This window comes from Epinephelus fuscoguttatus, linkage group LG20, assembly GCF_011397635.1.
Source record: "Epinephelus fuscoguttatus linkage group LG20, E.fuscoguttatus.final_Chr_v1".
NCBI lineage: Eukaryota > Metazoa > Chordata > Actinopteri > Perciformes > Serranidae > Epinephelus > Epinephelus fuscoguttatus.
Genome location: NC_064771.1, coordinates 1,027,559 through 1,047,991, shown reverse-complemented (window position 1 = coordinate 1,047,991; position 20,433 = coordinate 1,027,559). Strand labels below are relative to the sequence as shown.

The following is a 20,433-nucleotide window of genomic DNA, read 5'->3' as shown; positions in this document are numbered from 1 at the left end:
GTATTTCCATTTATTTGCACTAATTTGATTTCTCTTAATTCAAGTGATTGACGTGGAGGGTTAGAGCAAATTACATAATTTCAAGTGCAAGTCAATCATAGGAAAGAATCTATTTCTTTGAGGAAATGATATATGAAAAATTACAAGCTATTTTGTTTAATAACTGATGAGTCTTTGTAAAAATCATTGTCTTTTGTTATTCACTGTCCTTTATAATTCATGATTTTTCCATGGTAATGTTCTGGTATTGTGTTAAAATTTTGTTTGTAGTTATGCATTGTTGTATTTGCAGTATAATGTTTACATAGCAAACCAGAGTGAAGTGTGTGTGTGTGTGTGTGTGTGTGTGTGTGTGTGTGTGTGTGTGTGTGTGTGTGGTCACACAGACATGACAGTATAACATTTACCAAACTCATTCCTAAAACTCCGAAAGAAATGCCTGATACCAAAAACCTGTAAATACAAGATGTCCTGGTGAAAGTCTTTAACTCATGAAGAATGGGAATATATGTAGTCCTGCTCACTTTCTCCACTGACATTAACTAGTATATATTTGTGTGTGATTGCTGCACCTAGATCCTCAAAGCAGCCAGTTCACATCACTCAAACTTTCACTAGGTCACATGAATTCAAGTGAATATGTATGTGTTGTTTGATCATCACACATGTCAAAGTTTCATTAGGTCACATGGCTTATGTCTTCAACTTTCAAAATATACGCTCACACCACGTTCATAAGAACCCTTTACAGTTTTTAAAATTGAGTTTTACTTATGATTCTGGCTATTGTGGTACAACATGTGGGAAGTATATATTAGTATCTGATGGTATACATATGAAATATAATCATATGTCTATAATAGCAGTAGAAGTATGGCACACACAGACACACAGAGACACACACACACACACACACACACACACACTCCCCTCCCTCTCTCTCTCTCTCTCTCCTCCCTCTCTCGTCTCTCCCTCTCTGCATGTTGAGAACTCGGCCGTCTATGTCTGTCTGTCTGTGTGTGTCATACTTCTAGTGTTATTATACACATATTATTAGTGTCACATATGTATACAATCAGATTTTAATTCAACATTTGTAGGTCTTAGTATATATTTGTGTCTGTTTGCTGCACTTAGATCCTCAAAGCAGCCAGTACACACCACTCAAGCTTTCACTAGGTCACATGATTTCAAATGAATATGGATGTGTTGTTTGATCATCACACATGTCAAAGTTTCATTAGGTCACATGGCTTGTGTCTACAAGTTTCAAATTATAAGCTCACACCACCTTCATAAGAACCTTGCATTTTTAACCTGGGCCCCCTTATAAAAATCACACCTGTCCCCTTCGAACGGTGTGAACAACAGAAAATATTAAATATTAACATATTTCTCTACATTTTTTGCTTAAATCTTTTAAGCAACTTGTACTCAGATTATGCATATCTAATATTCATTCCTTTTGAGGATTTTCACAATTTATTTGCCATTTTATTTACATGAAGTCACTGATAATTTAATGAAAAAAAAACATGAATTAAGATTAACTATATAATAAATGTTGGATGGATTTTTTTATTTTATTTATCACAGTCTGTGATATGTGAATGATAAATAACAACACCAATTTTGATGCATTATCATTTTTGGGGGCAGTTTCTATTTTTCAATAAAAATAGACACTGTTCCCCTTCAGGACTTTTTTTTGTCTTTGTTGAAAAACAACCATAAAAATATTAATTTTTTTTTTTTATTTTAAACTCCTAGTCAGAGTATACATACCAAATATTCATTGTGGGTGTATGTATGAGAGAGAAAGACAGGGAGAGAGAGATAGACAGAGAGAGAGAGACAGAGAGAGAGAGAGAGAGAGAGAGAGAGAGAGAGAGAGAGAGAGAGAGAGACATGGAGAAAAAAAATAATGTAACCTTAGAGCAACCTGCAGCTCATAATTTGCAAATTTTAGCGACACAATAACACTCACACACACACACAAACACTCCACTCCCTCTCCCCTCTCTCTCTCTCTGTCTCTCTTTCTCCCCCCTCTCTCCTCTCTCTCCCTTCTCTCCCTCTCTGCTTGTCACTAACTGCCGTACTGCATATCAGTAACTCGGCCTCTTCTCCAGAGCCTTTGTGTTCCACTGTCTTGCAGGTTAACTTCTATCACAGCGGTGCCTGGATAGTGTGACGTGTGTGGTTGTGTTGCTGCTGTGGTGTCAAATGCGTCCTGCTGATTCTGTTATCATTAGTCATTAGTCAAACTGAGCTTGAAGTGCCTGTGCTGTCACCTAAGTACGTGGTCATTAATTAGCATAACAATGGCTTCACTCTGACAGACACAGGCCTGTGTGTGTTTGTGTGTGTGTGTTGTTTGATCATCGCACATGTCAAAGTTTCATTAGGTCACATGGCTTAGGTCTGCAACTTGAGCTGGGGGACGACGGCGGGGGGCCGAGGTCCCTCCCAACGCTGCTTGCAGCTTTAATTTTATATGATTTTTCATTTACATGCTGTGCAGCTGTATATTTTCAAACAGAGAAAATAATTCCTGTCTTTGCATTTTTATTTTGATCACTGTCTGTTTTTATAAACGTGCTTGTGACATCTTAAATGGGGTTATTGTTAATCATTCGGTGACATAAAAACGCGCAAGTCATAAACATGGGAATCCTTGCCACCTCTACTGTCCATCTCATATGACAGGAACATGACATTTAACTCTGTGGATTACGACTGAATATATCAAACAAATGACATCACCGTACGCCTTTTGACCAATTGTCATCCCTACTGCTAATTAGGGACAGTGTTCTGTGCTACTCTTCATGTTTAACCCTTTAGACTTTAGACAGAATTTCTGATCAGACGTCCTGGATCAACATCAGCCTGGCTCTAAAGACCACACTGCACATACACTACCAACACTTACTCATGCTGTCTCCGAATCTCTTCTATGTCTGCGTTTTCTGTGTTGCTGTTGGTCTTGCGAGCCTTGTCCAGCTCCTTCTCCAGCTCTGTCCGATGCGCGTTTTTCATTGCTTCAATTGCTGAAATAACACAATGATACAAAACATTAATAAATGCATTTGAACTTTTACACCTCATCTAAAACTGTGTTATTACTGCAAGCAAGATCATGCATTCTCATGAAAATTCACAATCAGATGTTTTCCTGTTTGGTCAAAAGTTATTTGGTCTAGGATGTTATTCACCAGCGATGGTGGCTGCTGTCTCCTCTGCCAGGAGCCGCTCTTTCTCCTCCTTCAGGTTCTCCAGCTCTCTCTGGTGCTTCCTCTGCAGCTCATCTATCACTTTCTGATGGGACTCCTCCATTGCAGCAAAGCCCCTCTCACAGGTGGCCTATGAGACAGGAAAACATGATGCAACTGTGAGTTGGGGCTATCTGGACATGGTCCAAAAGGTTACCCTGACCGTACAAGCTAAGCAGGAAAAACTTTAGGCCCTATAATATGAGCCAGTGCAAATCTTCATGGTCATTCATTCCCAGCAAATGACTTGCAAGACACAGCCTGCTAGACAAGGGTAAGTTGAGCCTGTGCGAGTACAAAAAGGGTTAACAGGAATGGCAGGATACGCTGAAGGAATGCATAGATAGACAAAAAGAGAGGGGGGTGTAACAAAGTAAAAGACTCATTTCCTATCCACAGAAAAACATCCACTGATGATGCTTAGAAAATCCTTATTCCTTACTGAGCTCATATTGTTAAAGTAAGCAAACCGTAAAGCATGTTTTTTTCCTTTTGATGGCTGTTTTGTTCTCTGACAATATCTTTTTACAGCCAGTGTATGATCTGTTTTGAGTAGAATACTGCACAAATGTATATGAAGTCCCATTGCACCTAACAGTTGGGATACAGGCTGCATCACTGGTGTCTCCCGGTGCCGGTGCAGGTCCACCTTATTTGCTGTTTTGACAGAAAAACTGGAGTCTGATATTACTTACAGTATATGGATATAAAATACCAGAAGAGGAGCGTTATGAAAGCAGTGAGGACTAAACAGAGTAAAACTTTTGGTGTGAGATCTAAGGTGAAACTAACATCATCAACCAGCCTAACGTTACAAGCCGATTCTGTTGCTAGGGAGGGAGCTCTTAATTTCCAAAACTTGACCAAAGAGCGAGCAAGATCTTGGTGTCTCCAAATCAAGGAAAACTGTCTATTATGTACACCGAGAGGAAGATGGACTCATGAATCCTAAATTGGACTGACACCACCAGCTATTTAACATACAGGGAAATGGGACAAATTCAGGTGGCCCTCAGCACCAACAGTTCTTTTGCTGGTGAGTCATACAGTGTGCTTATTTTAGCAATGCAACATGATGCAGAATCTGCCTAAATGTAATCTCTCAAGACAGATTCTAGCAAATCTAAGAGGATATCAAGTGTGACTGCAGTGTATTATCATGTCTGAGGTAAAAATCAAACAAACCACAGTCATGTTATTATTGTTTCATCTCCACTAAATAGTGGTTTTAATCATAATCTGCCCATGAGCCAAATCGTTGATGGAATGAGGATTAAGCTGATAACCTCATACAATCATGAATAGCTGCATGTCTGGGACACTGCAGTTAGTCTCAGCAAAGGGCATTTTTGAGACTAGCATGCCAAACGAATACCTTTGGGGTGTCATGGAGAAAGGGAGAGAAGAACAATCCTCATCAACACACTTTTAGAAAAAGACATTACACTGCTATTATTACTACAGTGCAAGTTTCCACATCAAGGGATTTCAATGGTCTTCCGGTCTCTATTCACTGCCACTAATCTGAGGACTCAGCCGGCGGCTGTTTTCACAGGGACAAAACTCCCTGATAGCTCAGACTCAGGAACCTACTGTGAGAGGCTGAAAAGTCTTCCCCACAGAACAAGCGTAAACTTCCTGCTCTGACATCACATCACAAACAAGCTCTATTTAGAAGCATGTCCAGTAATGTATCTTGTGTGTAAATATATCCTTGGTCATGGCAGGGGCATGGACTGCTCAGACACTGCAGAGTATTAAGTTAGCTGAGACATAAGCTGACTCTCTGAAGAAGCCAAGAATCAAAAACACTGTTCTACAGTCAGCCACAGCTAAAACCAAAGATACTGTATTATATTAAGATGGCCCACCTATAATATACTCCGATTGTATGAAATGGTATACATTTCCGGTCTCCTAAGTAGGCGTTGTCCCCCGTAGCCCAATCAAAGACGATGGAGAACCACCAATCAAAGACGAGTATCCCCAACCTCGCTTGGTTATTGTAGATTAGCTGGGCTAACCGTTAGCCGTTAGCGGTGTCTGTAATAACTCAGTAACTCAATAAACGGTCCATGGAAAAAAAAAACTTTTTCCAGCGGATATCTTAGTTACAACATGATTGAGCTAGCAAAGCAGTTTTGTGTTGCTATGTGTGGTATTTATTCAGTTTTGGGAAATCAGTGGCTGCAGCTGACAGGGACAGCTAACAGCAGCACCAACGGTAACATCACGACGTCATCTGTTAGAAGCCTCCCGTTGTTGGATACGACATGAAACTACTCCAGTTAGCTCAATCATGTTGTAACTAAGATATCCACTGGAAAAAATTATTTTTTTAACCCAGTATCTTTGGTGAAATTGCACTGATTTCAGCACCAGAGAGGAGCTATCTGTTGCCAGATCTCGCAAGAGTGTGTTGTTGAGACACAGACAGGTCTTGAACAAAGTAAATTTTCTCCTGATTTGTCCGTCTGAAATTTGCCATTTTGGTGTCGGAATGTTCTGAAGATATGTGGCTTGTGATAAATGGGTCCAATATTTGCTTCCGTGACTATGGGGCGAAAGAATCGGCCATAATCTGTAATCACGTTCATTTCTCCCACTGAAGTCAATGGACTCAGGACCTGCTGTTAGTATCCTAAAGGGGCGTGGTGGTCGCGAACCCCACGTGACACTGATACAGGAAATTGACTCACAGTGGACCGTCTTGGTTTATCCACTGTCTTTGCTAAAACTTACTTTTCAAGTTACACCTTTAAAAGTACTGATGTGTGTCACAAAGTTACCATTCTGTCTCATAAGACCAAACTGACAACAGACAATTAGTCTGCCAATCAAGAATTAGTGTCTAAACTTTTATTTTTTATTCTTTTTTACTTCACTGTTCAGCCGTGTACTGGACTTTACTGGACAAATTCCCATATTTGGTAGGAAACAGTGGGCATAGAGGCAGAGAGCCACAGGCTGAGGAAGTGACAAACTAGGAAGAGTAGAACACTTGTTGCTCCTGGTCTCTTTTATGAGATTTGTCAAAATGATGAAAACTATAGAATGACACCAGCCAAATGCTTTAAATGGACAAACTAAGCTAATATTAAACTCTTAAAATCCAGTAGAATCTGACCATACCTTAAAGGCTTGTATACTCAAATCCCAGAAATACATTTTCTGATGTACTCCTTATGGTGTCCAGCCACAGTGCAGATGCAGTTTTAGTCTGATTTGCTGAGATTTTGAGAAACCTAAAATATTACATTTACATTAACCCTTTGAACTCTGCACTGGTGTTTTTGCTTATTGTGATGTCAAATGAGTATCTAATTAATAAAAGTATTGTGTCATAAAAAGTTACAAAAATAAGACGTTTTTTTTTCCCATTAGATTTTACATTGATTCAAAAGATTCCTATATGTGGAAACATGAACAAATTATTTCTTAACACTCCCTAAGTTAAGTGGAGTATGTATATTATTTTGTTTTGTTTTTAGATACGCTCATTTTCATGAGCAGAGTACAAAGGCGATGTGATGAATTCATCATTCATTCCTCTGGCGCTGCCATGCAGTTTTGAAGGATGTGTAACAGCACAGTGATGTCATTACAAGTGTGCAACACCATGACACGGGAAAAGAAAGCGTAGCTTTCTGCTGCGAAAAGAATGAATGTTCTAGTTATTGTGTGTTTTTTTTTTTAATTTTTAGCTCAGTACAGGATTAGGGGTGTGCCATATCGTCTCGTTTACGATAATACTGGTATAATATTTAATATGATATGAAAAATTCAAAATCGCGATACTTGCGATATTTCAACTTGTTTACATTGATCATACTGTACTGCTGCAACAAGCACGGCTGAAAGCAAAATTATTACGGACTCCGTGGTGGTTCCAAAAAAGAGTTACCGCACAGAGGGAATTTATTCAGCGCCTTTGCCGGCAGCAGCACAGTGTCTTCCCCTCTCCTCTATTGCCATGTACACACGCGAGTTGGTATCATTTTGTCCTAAACCTCTGGAAAAGTAAACCTCATATCACAATGGCCTGTAACAGGTTACAGCGTGATAATTAGATTAGAAATGGCAGAGCATAAAGGTCCAGGTGGGAGAAAAAAAACAACAACAACTCAATCATGTAGGAATCTGCTAAAAGAGAAAAAAATGCCTGTTGATTATACATACATACATACATATATATATATATATATATATATATACACATACATACATACATACATATATATATATATATATACACACATATATATATATATATATATATATATTTTTTTTTTTTACTGAATATTTAAAGGCAAAGGTTAACATGTAAAACACTTATTTTGTTGCAATTCTATGTTCTTAAATTAATAATAATAATGATAAATTAAACTTATTTGTCATATCATCAAGAATATCGTTATCGCAAAAATACCCTGAAATATTGTGATATTATTTTAGGGCCATATTGCCCACCCCTATACAGGATGATGCAAACAATGATATTCTGAAGCCATTATGGCTTCTATCTATCTGTCTATCACGTAAGGTTGTGATGTGATGAAGGTAAAGACAAAAGCTTAAGCTTTCTGCTGCTGAAAGAATGATTTCTCTTGCTATTATGATTATTGTTTAGATCCATTTTAACAGAACCATACAAACAACAATGTGGAAAGTACGTTTTTTTTTAAGTGTTTAAGGCCCCGAAACACCAAGCCAACAGTGGACAATCAGTTAAAGTTGGGCTGCTGTTGAGTGTCTACTGCCCTCAGCAGTGGCGACATCACGCCACTCAACAGGGGGCCTTTGTCACAGCTGACTCTCTAAAGTCGGTTTTGTTTGTGCCAAAAATAAAAAAGTGCTGTAAAGTGTCCACAGCCAGCTTTGTGGATGATCATGCGTAACTTTTAACCCTGTTTATGGAGAAAGACATTTCTGTTGAGCTTTTATTGAAAGTAAACATTTTTTTGGTACTTTTAACACCACAAACAAAATTCTTTTCACCTCCATTTTGTTGAGAAAACCTCCACAAAGAAAACCAAACCTATTTACCTGGCCAAATACCATTATGGGTAAATGAGAAAATATCATTAGTATTGTAGTTAGTTGGGAGAACTGTTCCTTTATTATGACAAGAAATATGAAAGCCTAATGTGAAGGTTTGTTTATGACCTTGTGACTGATTATTGATGATTTATTGCAATAGCCAAAGTCAAGCTCCGCTTAGTAGCCTTTTCTAGTAGTCAGCAAATGAATGAAATGAAGTTGTTGGCTCAGCTGCCATGGAGTTGACGTATATATGACCACTTCTTATCACAGGACCCAAGTTACATAATTGGGTCACATCATCACAACTGATCCAACAACTCTCATTTGATGCTAATGACAGTGAGATGCAGATGAGCGCTGTAGAACAAGTTAAGTAGGTAGACCTTGAGTTAAAATGACTTAAAAAATGAAATGTTATGTCCTTGTTATTGACAGAGAGTAGGGATTCATATTACACTGTTAGTAGAAACAACCAAAGGAAAAGAGATTGGACCCATACAATTCAAGAGTTTAGCCCTAATATGATACGAATGATATCTGGGTATTTTAATTTTAAATATTCAGAAGTTCAAAAATTTTACAGGGGTCAATTCTTTGCCCTTAACTGTTTGAAATGCAACATAGCTGAGTCAAAGGGTTAGATTAATAAGCACACTGAAGTATGAGCAGAGGAACTCATTTCAGAGGAGAAGAGGCTGATATGATGTGGTAGTGTAAAACAATCCGATAGTTGCTCATCAGTCTTTTTAATGGCTAATCCAATGTTCCAGTCACTCAAAGTTCTTCGACTTATGGTGATAAAACTTCAACAAAATGGGTTCCTCAGTACACAACTACTCTGGCGTCAGTGATCACATAAACTTACAGGAGGTAAGTTTTCATGCAACACAGAAGATAAGTGGTTTACAGAACAGAAAGCCAGAGTTGGGTGAGCGAGGTTAGGAACAGGAGAGGGGGCTGGGGAAGGAAGGGGGATCTGGGAATGGCACAAAGGAAAACAAGGCATCACAGATGAAGGACGGCAAGGATAAGGAGCGCTTCCACCTTGAGGTTTTCCAGGTCTTTCTCATATTTCAGCCGTAGAGTTGTAATGTCCTGCTCTTCACGTCGTCTCATCTCTTGCGTCATGACTGAGACTTGGCTCAGCAGCTCTTGAATGCGCTCCTTCAGGGTGGATGTTTGGGCCGGGGAGCGAAGCAGCTGTCTGTCCTCTTCTGTCAACGTCTTGTTTGGATTTGCAGGACTCACCATGCTTCTCAGCTCTTCCATTTCCCGATCAAACTTATCCACCAGGTTTTTCCTCTCCATCTGGTGCTTCGTTTTCAGGGTCTCCATGCAGTTTGTCAGTGAATCAATCTCTTTTACATTTTCTTCTGAACGGACACGCAGTGTCTCACTGGCCTTGGCAATTTCCTGCCTCAGCTTTTCAGCTTCCTGCTCGTAGCTGTCTTTGACCTCTTGTAGTTCCTTTCTATGCCTGGCTATCATATCATCATGCTGAATGTATTTATCTAATGAGTCTAGGGACTGCCCTTCTATCTGAAACAACGTTTGTGGCCCTGTGGTGGTTTTCACAGAAGCCTCAGATAGTTGACTCTGAAGATCTGCCAGTCTGGACTCCAGATCTCTGGTGGCTTCTCTCAATTTAGGACAATTTGGACAATCCAAACTTCCACACTCAACTTCTGTAAGCATTTGCTTTAGTTTTTTCTCATGTTGGACATTCAGCCTAGTGAACACATAAGACACCAAGGCTTCTTTAAGGGCATCAACCAGATATTCAGAGGACTCTTTCTGTTGTCGACCAAAATCAAAGCTTGTTAGAGCCAAAGACACAAGCTGCTCATCTTTGGCAAACTTCAAACTGGATGCAATCTCCCTCAAAATATCTGACTTTGCCTCCAAGGTCTCTGTCAACTCTTTAAGAATCAGAGCATTAGTTTCATTATCAAGCCATCTGTACATGGCTACAAAATCTTGCTCTGTCACTGCCTCACTCTCAGCTTTCACTCGTGGATAAATCCTCCTAATCAAGAGCATCAAGCACTTCTGTGCCATCATCTGTTCTGCCACACCTCTTTCCCAGCTATGTTTGTTTTGATCTGCTTTGATTTTGGATGTACCCAACAGCTGGCTCCAGAACTCTCCCTCTATGACTGACCTCATGTCTGTCTGACTCACACAGAGTGGCTCTTTTTTCCAACAACCAAATAAAGTGCTTTTTAAATCACTGAGCATATTTTCTACATTAATATCTACCTTTGCTAACATTTTTAAAACCTGATTAATTGCCTCAGACTCCATCTCTATCTCTTCTACTACTTGCTTTATGTGTCCTTTATCATCAACCTGTTTCTCTCCTGTTTTAACATACTTCCCATCTGTCTTTTTACCTCTACCTGTCTTCATTTCTAACTTCTCTTGTAGCATTCTTATTTCGCTTTCTACTTCTTTTAGCTTCTCTCTACTGACTCTGTCAGATTCCTGGTTTAGTGTGATTAGTTGACTGTTCCTGGCTTCAAGTTCCAAATGGCACTGCTCTGTAGACCTAAGGTTTGCATCTGTCTCAAATAACTTGGATTGTGAGGTTTCCAGTAACTCTTTATGCTGCTCTTTCTCCAGGTGCAACTTCTTGTCCTCATAGTCTGTGTGAAAGCCCAGAGCTTTCAGTATGGCTTCTTTCAACTGCAGCTTCTTCTCTGTGTCTTTAAGAGTGACACCAAACTCCTCTAGTGTAACCAGAGCTTCATGAAGCCTCAAGGATTTCTCATTCAGCTCCCTCTCATAATACTCCCTGTCTATAGCATTTGCCTGGTTTTCAGCAAGTTCAGCCTTCACTCTTTTCAGTTCTTCCATGAGCACATGAAGCTGTTTGCCTCCCTGCTGGCCAATCAGCTCTGCTTTCAGTCTGTCTATCTCTCTGTCAGCCTCAGTCAGCTGGTTCACTATCTCCTGACAACGCTGTTTCAATGCCTCATTTTCACTAGTTAACAGTTCAACCCTCTGAGAGAGCATTCCAATCGAAATCTCCTTTGTCTCAGAATGGTTTTTAATTTCTGAGAGGGGGCCGTAGGGGCTTTTTAGGCCTTCAAACCTTTGTTTCTGAACCTTCCCCACGAAATCCTCCATGGTTAGAAGACGGGTCTCATACTCAAGGATACTCTCTCCTGCTCTTGCTAAACTCTTTTTTAATGTTTCATTTTCTATTTCCTGCTGGTACTTCCAGGTCTCCAAGAGTTTCTGAAGTTGACGTTTCTCTACTGTCTCTTGATTGCAACTATAGAATCTTAACAATTTTGACAGCTCCTTAAGAGACAGAGGTTTATCAGTTATTAAGTCCTCTAGTTCTTGAATTGCCTCTGTGCTGTCCTGGAGCAAGAAGCTAACTGTTTTTTGGACAGGTTCAGGGGGAGGGACTTCCAGAATGGATGGTTTGGGGGTGTCAGAGAAGTAAGGTTGCTTGATGGGGAGGTGAGAAAGGGAGAGGCCAAGCTGTGCCTGCATATTGCGCTTTTTCAGCTCTTGCAGCTTCAGGAGCTCTTTGGTCTCCAGGTACTTCTTTGTTAAACTTTGTGCTTGAGAACTAACCAGTTCGGGCCTCTTCATCTGGGGCATCACATCAGCCTCCAGACCCAAAGGGTGCTCCAGCTTGGAAAAGGGGACCAGACATTTGGTTAACATACAGCAGGGGACACACAAAGCTTCCTAGTCATTTTTGTTACCAATTATTTCCCCCATTTAAAAAGTGACATTATAGTAAGATTTTCCACATGATAATCCCAAATTATTTAAATGAACAAACAAATTTCAAAACAGATTAAAAATGCCCTTAAGTTTTAATGATGTAAAATGAAAGCAAAGGAAAGAGATTAAATTGCCAGGGTTAGTTAATCCCAACAGGGCATGCACATTAAAGGGTTAAAAGCTACTTCATGTGGTAAGTACTGCAATATTAGTTTCAGCTAGATGGTTTACTGGAAGGCATACCAGGTGCTACAAACACATTTCTAAGGTGTTCAGGTCCAAGTGCATGTCTTGCACCAACACAATTTATTTCTGAGAGGAGATAGTGAACAGTATGACCCAACTAAGATCTAATGTTCAAATATATTTCCAAACTTCATAATTCTCTGCAAGTCACATGCGTTCTGGTTCTAAACAAAAACTTTACATACAGTATCATCTAAAACTGACAGCAGTGCCTTACTTTAACTTAACCATTACCAAACTGAACCACCTAGATTTAATCATTCAGCCTCACAACCACAAATCCATCCAGCCATCCACACACAAGCACAGACATTTCTCCAACAGCACACATTTATGCCATTACATGGCTAGGTACAATATCTTTTAACACAACAACAAATGGATGGTCTGTATAGCAGTTAATAGAAGATGAGAATCTGACAATCATGCAAATAATCAGGAAACAAGCCAAGAGGTTATTATTCATACATGTTGAGCCAGACATTGTTGCAAGTAGAGCTATTACCGTATGCCAGTGACAATGGAGGATAGTATCACTCTAAATTTAAATTAAGAAATAAATAAAGTGATCAACTATTAGTACTACAAACAATCAGGCTGTAATTAAATATTACTCAGAATATGTAACACTGATATCATCGGTCATTTAAAAATGTATTTAATGGACACTGGCCTGTAAAACAAAATACTTTTTTTTCTCTTCATAATATTTTTCCATCCATACCCTATTCGCACTTTTCAATTTCAATGTTCATATTTTGAACTGTATGGTTGTCACATGACTAAGGAGACGACAATAAATGTGTTTCCATCCACCTTTTTGGTTGCACATTTTCAATTTGGGCATAAAAACAAAGTACAAATTGGAAACCCAAATTTATTTATCTATTTATTTTTTTAAGTTGAAACATTACAAAAGGTTCTCGCAGGATTTCTCACAAATTCTTTCATTTGTGGTGGCCCACTAAGATTAAAACATCTGCCACCACAAATAGATTTTTCTATTTTTTTTTTTAACTGGGCTGTTCATTAGGAGCGCTGTTGGAATATATTAACCATTTAGTTATTTATAGCACCACGCTGTCGAGATGCAGAGCGCACTCAGGGCAGAGACGGAGACATAAAGTTTGCATTCACTTGTAGCAGATCCTCCTCTCATCCATCGATCTGATCAGCTCTGACTGAATCGACCCTGCGAGTCACAGACTGTTACTGAGAAAAAAAAAAAAAAACTCATGGAGAGATGCATCTGTTCTGCATTCATGGACCCACAAAAAAACTCAAAATTTAGAGACAGGATGCCACAAATACACTCTCATTCTGTGGGAGACACTGTCTTGCACATGGCTAGGGTGGAAAAATTGGGGTATCAATAAAAACAAAATGTCACTGAGTGCAATGGAAACAGTTTTCCTAGCAGTTGAGTTATAAATAACAGATTTTTCTCTTTTTCATTTAGAGTGAAATAATCCTCAGAAAGTCACCTCAGCAGCCACAAAACTTGGTTTCCTTGGTCCAAAATCAACACAATACTGAAGTAATTGCTAGCATGAGTTCAGATATAGTACAGACCTATAACAAAGAGACAGGAGATTAACTAGTAGAAGCCAATGTAGTGGTAAGATTTCAATGGGGTTTTTTTTACATGCAATGAACTCATGCAAAGGCACATATCTGTAGCCATTTTGTTGCTTCGGTGTCAGTTTTTTTTTTTTTTTTTTATTTATACAAAATACAACATGCAAAGAATGTTACAAAATGAAGGAGAAACACTGCTCAGTTGAGAATATACATATACATATAATCTGCAACAGGATTTCCTACCATAGCAGAGTAACATACAGCTCAATGCAGCTGCACACTGAACTCACCGGAGAGATGTAACCTGTGCGGACATCATGCTCTCTTTCCAGAGCGGTTCTCAGCTGGAGCTCCAGTTCCTGCTTGTGCTTGTTCGAGTCAAGAAGCTGCTGGTGACAGCTCTCCAGCTGTGCCTTCAGGTCCTCGATCTGAAGGAGCAGCAGGGATAATGATTTATGTTCAGTCACTGGTAGGTTTCAGGCCTGAACAATTCAAAGTTTTAATATAAAATCAGGATTTGAAAGAGTGTACTGTTGACATAGCAGGAGCTGGAGTTTTAATTAGGTTATGACTCACACGACTGACAGTGGCTTCACAACCTGTAGCAAGTCGAAGTTGAAGTTTATGATGACCTTCAGCGAGACATGTACACAGCTCTTGTTAATTAGTGATGATTCTGTGAAAAAACTATAAACGCAAAAATCTTGGCTGTTTCCTAGTTAAGATGCTCTCTGCTGCCTGCTGTATGTGCAGTTTGCCAAACAGTTTTTTTGGAAGAAGAAACACCATCATTTTTGATGTTTGAAAAAATAAGGAATAAACTCAGTTTCATTAATTATTTATTTTTGTTGCCATTCTACATAGTAGGAAACAACATGACCAGTTACCCAGCTTAAGAAAACTGGAGCCAACCTAATGTGCTGCCGTGATAATGGAAACATAATGGAAATATAGCCAGAGGCTCCCACAGGTGGTCATGGGGGTTTTTGTTTTCATGATCCTGATTAAACTTTATCTAGAGCATTCATTCTTTTTGCAACAGAAAGGGCAGACTTCCATCTTTCATGCCATCAAGTTGTCTGCAAATAATGACATCAATGTACTGACTTAAATAAGCTTTTAGCTTTTAGGTTGTACAGATTTTAGGAATATGTAGGTTCTGGGGAAATACTTCTACTGCAGATGATACTATCAAACACCTTTGCACTCTGCTCATAAAAATAAGCATATCTCAAAACTAAAAAATGTACAAAGTTCAAATAACTTATGGAGAGTGAATAAATATTTTGATCATGTTTCTACATTTAGAAATCTTTTGCACCAATATGTCTTGTGCGTTTATTACTTCAACTTCTATTATTCTATTATTATGTCCAATTTATGTATTCTTTTTTAATTTTACGACATAACTTGAGTATATTATCAATTATTATGGTTTAGTGACTTACATAACCTTTTAGCTTATGTTGTACAAATTTTAGGGATATGAAGCATTTCAAACTAGAAATGACATCACAATAAGCAAAAATACCGATGTAGACTGTTTCTATGGCAGAGTTCAAAGGGCTAAATGATAATGTTTCGCAAGGTGCTATGCGCGCACTCACATACCCCTTGCTTGTAGTTCTCCAGTAGCTGCTCCAGCTCCACAGTCTCTCTGGATGGCACTGTGGAAGCCAGAGGCACCCTCCTCTCCTCTCGTATGGGTGTCTTCTCCACTTGTTGCCAGTGTTGTTCAATCACCTCCTCCACCCTCTGTTGCCTTTCCAATGATGAGGGAATTAGTGAATCCATCTCTCTAACTCCCTCTCCACTGTCATAGCCTGTTCTCCCTCCTTCTTTAATGAATGTTTGCTCTGCCGATGAGCTGGTGACAGACTCATACCTCTTCCGCCTCTCCTCTCTTCTCCGACTGCGCTCCAACTCTCCCAGGTCTGCCTGGAAGCTCTCGGCCTCTTGTGCCCGCTGCTGAGCCAGAGCCTGAGCAATGGGTCTGAACTCTGCCCAGTCGAAGGTCTTAGAGCGACCTTCTCTTCTGCGTTCACGGGCCCGGCTCTTTGTGACACCCGCAGTGGATTCTCGCTCCACAGATGAGGCCTCAGAGGAGGGAGAGTCCTGGGTGACATCTGGCCTAACCAGACCCTCCATTGGAGAAAAAGAGCCTTGATCCTCAGTTGAGCTGAAAGGCAGTGAAAAAGGTAGGCTCATTGTCCATGCCTGAGGAGATGCTCCCGAGATCACATACACCTAACAGCCAATGTCCACTGTGCTACAGCTGCTGAAGAAAATCTGTTGCCATTCTGGCCTTTGGCTCATGTCCACTGAGGCTTTTACTAGTGTAAACTCGTCTCTCTAAAGCATGAAATTTACTTTGAATATAAATAACACCTCTTAATGACAATTTATTTACAATTTGTATTTTTTGTATTTAAGGATGCCTTCATGGGGCGCCGGTGGCTTAGTGGTAGAGCTGGCGCCCTATGTACAAGGCCGGGTTCGACTCCAGCCTGTGGCCCTTTGCTGCAGGTCACTCTCTCTCTCTCTCCCCCCTTCACGCTTGTCTGTCCTATACATTAAAGGCTAAAAAGCCCCAAAAAATATCTTTAAAAAAAAGGATGCCTTCATTAGTTACTGATTTTATCTTTGTACGTCACTTCTCCTCCAAAGTCATAATTTCCTGAAATCTGGTGCATTTTGGGGTGCCCAGCTATTTGGCTCGTTCGAGAAGAGCCAGGCCTGCACAGATTCGATCACCAGCGATTGGCGCACAATGCATGCCAGTTAGTTTTGTGTCCGACTTCACCCCGACTTGCTCTGACGTATTACAAAAGTGGACGGCGATAAAATCCTGAGAGCAAGGCAGACGCATTTTTTAGAGCCAGGCGCTGCAGTTGCTCTCCACGACTGCACCACCTGGCTCTCACCTGATCTAACAGCTGATTGGTTTAGATGTCGACTCAAGATGACAAGATGACGTTTAATTTCAGATATTTAAATTTTATTTGTCTGATTTGAAGGTTTATTCTACAGACAACATGTTGTGTGACTGATGGTGAAGTTTAGTCATCACAGACTGAATATATTCATCATAAACTATACAGAGTCTATTGTGTATTAACATTAAATTCAATACATTCACACAGAGCCAACATCCTGCGCTGGTATTGTCAACGGTGACTGCAGCTCCCGGTAAACGTATTACACGCTTTATTGGACACACAGTGGCTTTATGACTGGGGTCTAATTCATGCCGTGATAGGACTTTTTTACTGCTGGTTGCATACATCAATTTACGTGAGCACAACGTGCAGAAACACGCACCTGGTTCCCTTAATTTTTTGCACCAGCTCCCAAAGGGCTTTCCGTCTATGCCTATCTCTTCTACCCACGCCCAACGCACTTTATTTTTGAGTCTTTTGTCGACTATCTGGATGTTTTCCCTGGGTTTCATTAACTCACTTTCCATCTTGATGAGAGTGTCTACGGCATTCCCTCCACTAGAATTTGAAGTTGGCTCTGAACCAAGTTTGTTCGTCCCTCCCAAGACCCGCCCCCGCTCTACTTCTGATTGGCTATTAGCCTAATTTTAGTCTGGTTGGAAGCGAAAGCCATAGGTTGAGAGGGAGAGGTCTCCATTTAAAGCGTTTCTACCAAGGCCCATCTACTGTCTGCGACACACGCATGTCTCCTGAATCAACATTTTTTCCCCCTCACCGATAGCCACATGCTGGACATCAGGCACGGTGCTGGATTCCCATCACCTCTGTGTGAAACCACATGAAACTCCTGCATCCACAGGACGTCCCCTGGTAATCATCTTTCTGGTTAATTTAGAGGCTGAATTATTTCTCAATATGGTTGAAAAATGTGCGCAGTAGTGACATGCTTATACTAACCTTGCCACATCAGGGGCAGCTGAGGGTCTGACATTCTTTATGACTGCCTGGATCCAGTTCCTACGTATACCTGCTGTCATGGCCGACAGAGTGTGCACTCCTTCCTGGGTCTAAACATTTAAAAGAACCATGAGAGATACACTGTGACCTACAAACAATACAAACACTTGCATGTAATGTGGATACAACAGCTCTTGAAGTCCTGTTTTTGTTGTGACTAAAGCCCAGTTGAGACCAAAATACACAACGAGACGAGTTGAAACTTGCAATGCGCTGTTCTGCGATGTTGTAAAAACCTGCCAGTTCACACCAATGAAACTAGATGAAATGGTGTATCACATCTATGCAACAACTCTGTACTTCAGTTCAGATTTCCAGCTTTTCAGCTTTTCAGGCTTATTTTGTGGCTGAATATAATTTGTAGCTTCTTAAAACATGAATGAGGATAGTGATAGTGAGATACTGGCTACAGTTGAATTTGTAGTAGTGATAAAACGGTGAAAAACAGAAACAAAACAGGACTGATGGACTGTATTCATAATAAATACGCCACAATAGTATAAATATTCAGTGCCGATTAATCACTGAATGACAATTGTGTGTGAGAGGGCATAAACACATACAGCGAGCAGCAGCAGCAGTGACCCACTGTCCGACACCGGCACACTGTGAAGACAGAAACAGAGGACTTGGCAGGGACGGATCACCTGCCACAGCAAGCGAACATTCCATCTGTGGTCATTTTGACTTGACCAGCTAATTTCACTACAAGCCGACTGGCTGTTTAAACAGGTGATGTGCTTTACGTTATAAAACCAGCCGCCAGCGATTTGACCAGTTGAGTTGTAGGTGACACCATCAGCTGGCTTGATTCTAGCTCAGACTGGCCAGTTCATACCCCTGCGACTTTTCTCTGCAACGTTTTAAAATGGTTTTATCTCATTGCGAATCATTGGTCTAAACTAGGCTTCAGATCTTTAACTTAAATGTGAAAATGGGAGCAAAAAAACTGTAGACTGCCCAACTATTTTACTGAATCACAGTGCAATGTATAAAGGCTTTTACATTATTTAAAAGGTAAGCCAAAAACAACACCTTTCCTATGCTAATATAAATGCCTGATATGAAGATTCATAGTAAAAACATTTGTCCTATGAGAAGACCTCTTACATGTATTTGGAAACCATAGTTGCGTTGAGCCTGGTATTCAGTTACATTGTAGCAGGTGGACAGGTCAATCTCACCATCCAGGTCAGAGGCCTGAGGTAACACAAAGATGAGACAAAGAAAAAACATGAAATGAAAAAACAAACAAACAAACAAAAAAAAAAAACACAATATGTATTAACATCAAACGAATAACCTTACCTCCTCTGCAATGGAGTCCCTGTAGTATCTCAGGCTGTGATCCGTCAAAACAAACCAGTATTTCTTCCACTACAACATGGACAGGACAGAAAGACAGAGTTCTGTAACGCAGCCACTCACATCCAGAGCATGTTAAGGTAATAAGATATAAAGAAGAAATAGTCACATATTGAATGTGTAGTCAATAAAACTGGCTCTACATTGGCACAGAGTTTGCCTCTAGATATATATGATATAAAGATGTGTTTTGAAGCCTCAGGCTCCACCCTTGTCTTTTAAGTCCACTGAAGATACAACAACAAAGTGTGACCATAGCTCTGCAAAGGCCATAGAATGCTACAGTCAGTGCTTTAATAGGACGTTCAAATACCGTTTGAACTGGGCTTTGACTCCCTTTTTATTGACTATGTTGTTCTTTTTCATAGGCACACCCTCAGTGTGAAGCTGCATTGCTTTTTTTCTTTTTTTTTTTCTTGGTATACTTCAAAAGACACACAACAGAAAAATGATGACAAAAACCACAAAAAACAAACAAACAAAAAAAGAGCACAGCAAAGACAAAAAACAAACAAACAAACAAGCCCCCCCCCTCCCTCCCCGCCCCAATACCCACACACACACACACACACACACACACACACACACACACAGACACTCATCCAAGGAGAGAAACATAGACATTATATAAATGAATCCATATTCAACAGCTGACTTCAACGAGACGACACTCAGCTGGCAAGAGACCAAACTGCTTCATCGGTCGTTGCAACCAAGATACTTCATTACATGGCCCCAGGAGTCATCCCATTCGTTTTGAAAAGACTGTCTGCTGAATCGCAATTTCTCCATATGTATAACTGATACAAGTTCATGTATCTAGTTCTGAAAAGATAGTGGATTTGATGACTTCCAGTCTGCAAGTATGAGTTATTTGGCCAGCACTGTACTGTACCCATTAACAGGGCAGGTTGGATGTAGGAAGGAAAGGCTAATGAGTTGGCTGAACATCCAAAAAGGGCCAAGTCTCTGTCAGGTAGAAGTGCGATGTGGAATACTTCAGAAAAGAAAATTCTTGACCAGAATAAACATATGGCTGGACAATCCCAAAATAAATGTAACAAGATTGTTTAATTTACATTTATCGCAAATTGGAGACACAGAAGAATAAAATTTTTGCATCATGACCTTAGAGTAGTGAAACTGATGTATGACTTTGAACTGAATTAACCTGTATCTGCTGTTTATTGAACATCTATGAATATATGAAAGTGCAGTCGTCC

General features: G+C 40.0%; 1 protein-coding gene across 6 annotated transcripts in view; it reads right to left on the bottom strand.

The window, feature by feature from the left end:
• LOC125880983 (myosin phosphatase Rho interacting protein) overlaps positions 1 to 20,433 on the bottom strand; it is a 164,615-nt gene that overhangs the window by 26,897 nt on the left and 117,285 nt on the right. For 3 of the 6 annotated variants that reach the window (XM_049563857.1, XM_049563856.1, XM_049563859.1), the window contains 8 exons: positions 19,154 to 19,222; positions 18,956 to 19,045; positions 17,786 to 17,895; positions 15,501 to 16,068; positions 14,180 to 14,317; positions 9,363 to 11,966; positions 3,219 to 3,366; positions 2,936 to 3,053 (listed from right to left, as the gene is read on the bottom strand). In XM_049563857.1, the coding sequence (XP_049419814.1) occupies positions 2,936 to 3,053; positions 3,219 to 3,366; positions 9,363 to 11,966; positions 14,180 to 14,317; positions 15,501 to 16,068; positions 17,786 to 17,895; positions 18,956 to 19,045; positions 19,154 to 19,222 (3,845 nt within the window). The remainder of the gene's footprint in view (positions 1 to 2,935; positions 3,054 to 3,218; positions 3,367 to 9,362; positions 11,967 to 14,179; positions 14,318 to 15,500; positions 16,069 to 17,785; positions 17,896 to 18,955; positions 19,046 to 19,153; positions 19,223 to 20,433) is intronic. The other 3 variants (XM_049563858.1, XM_049563861.1, XM_049563862.1) reach the window with 3 other exon arrangements.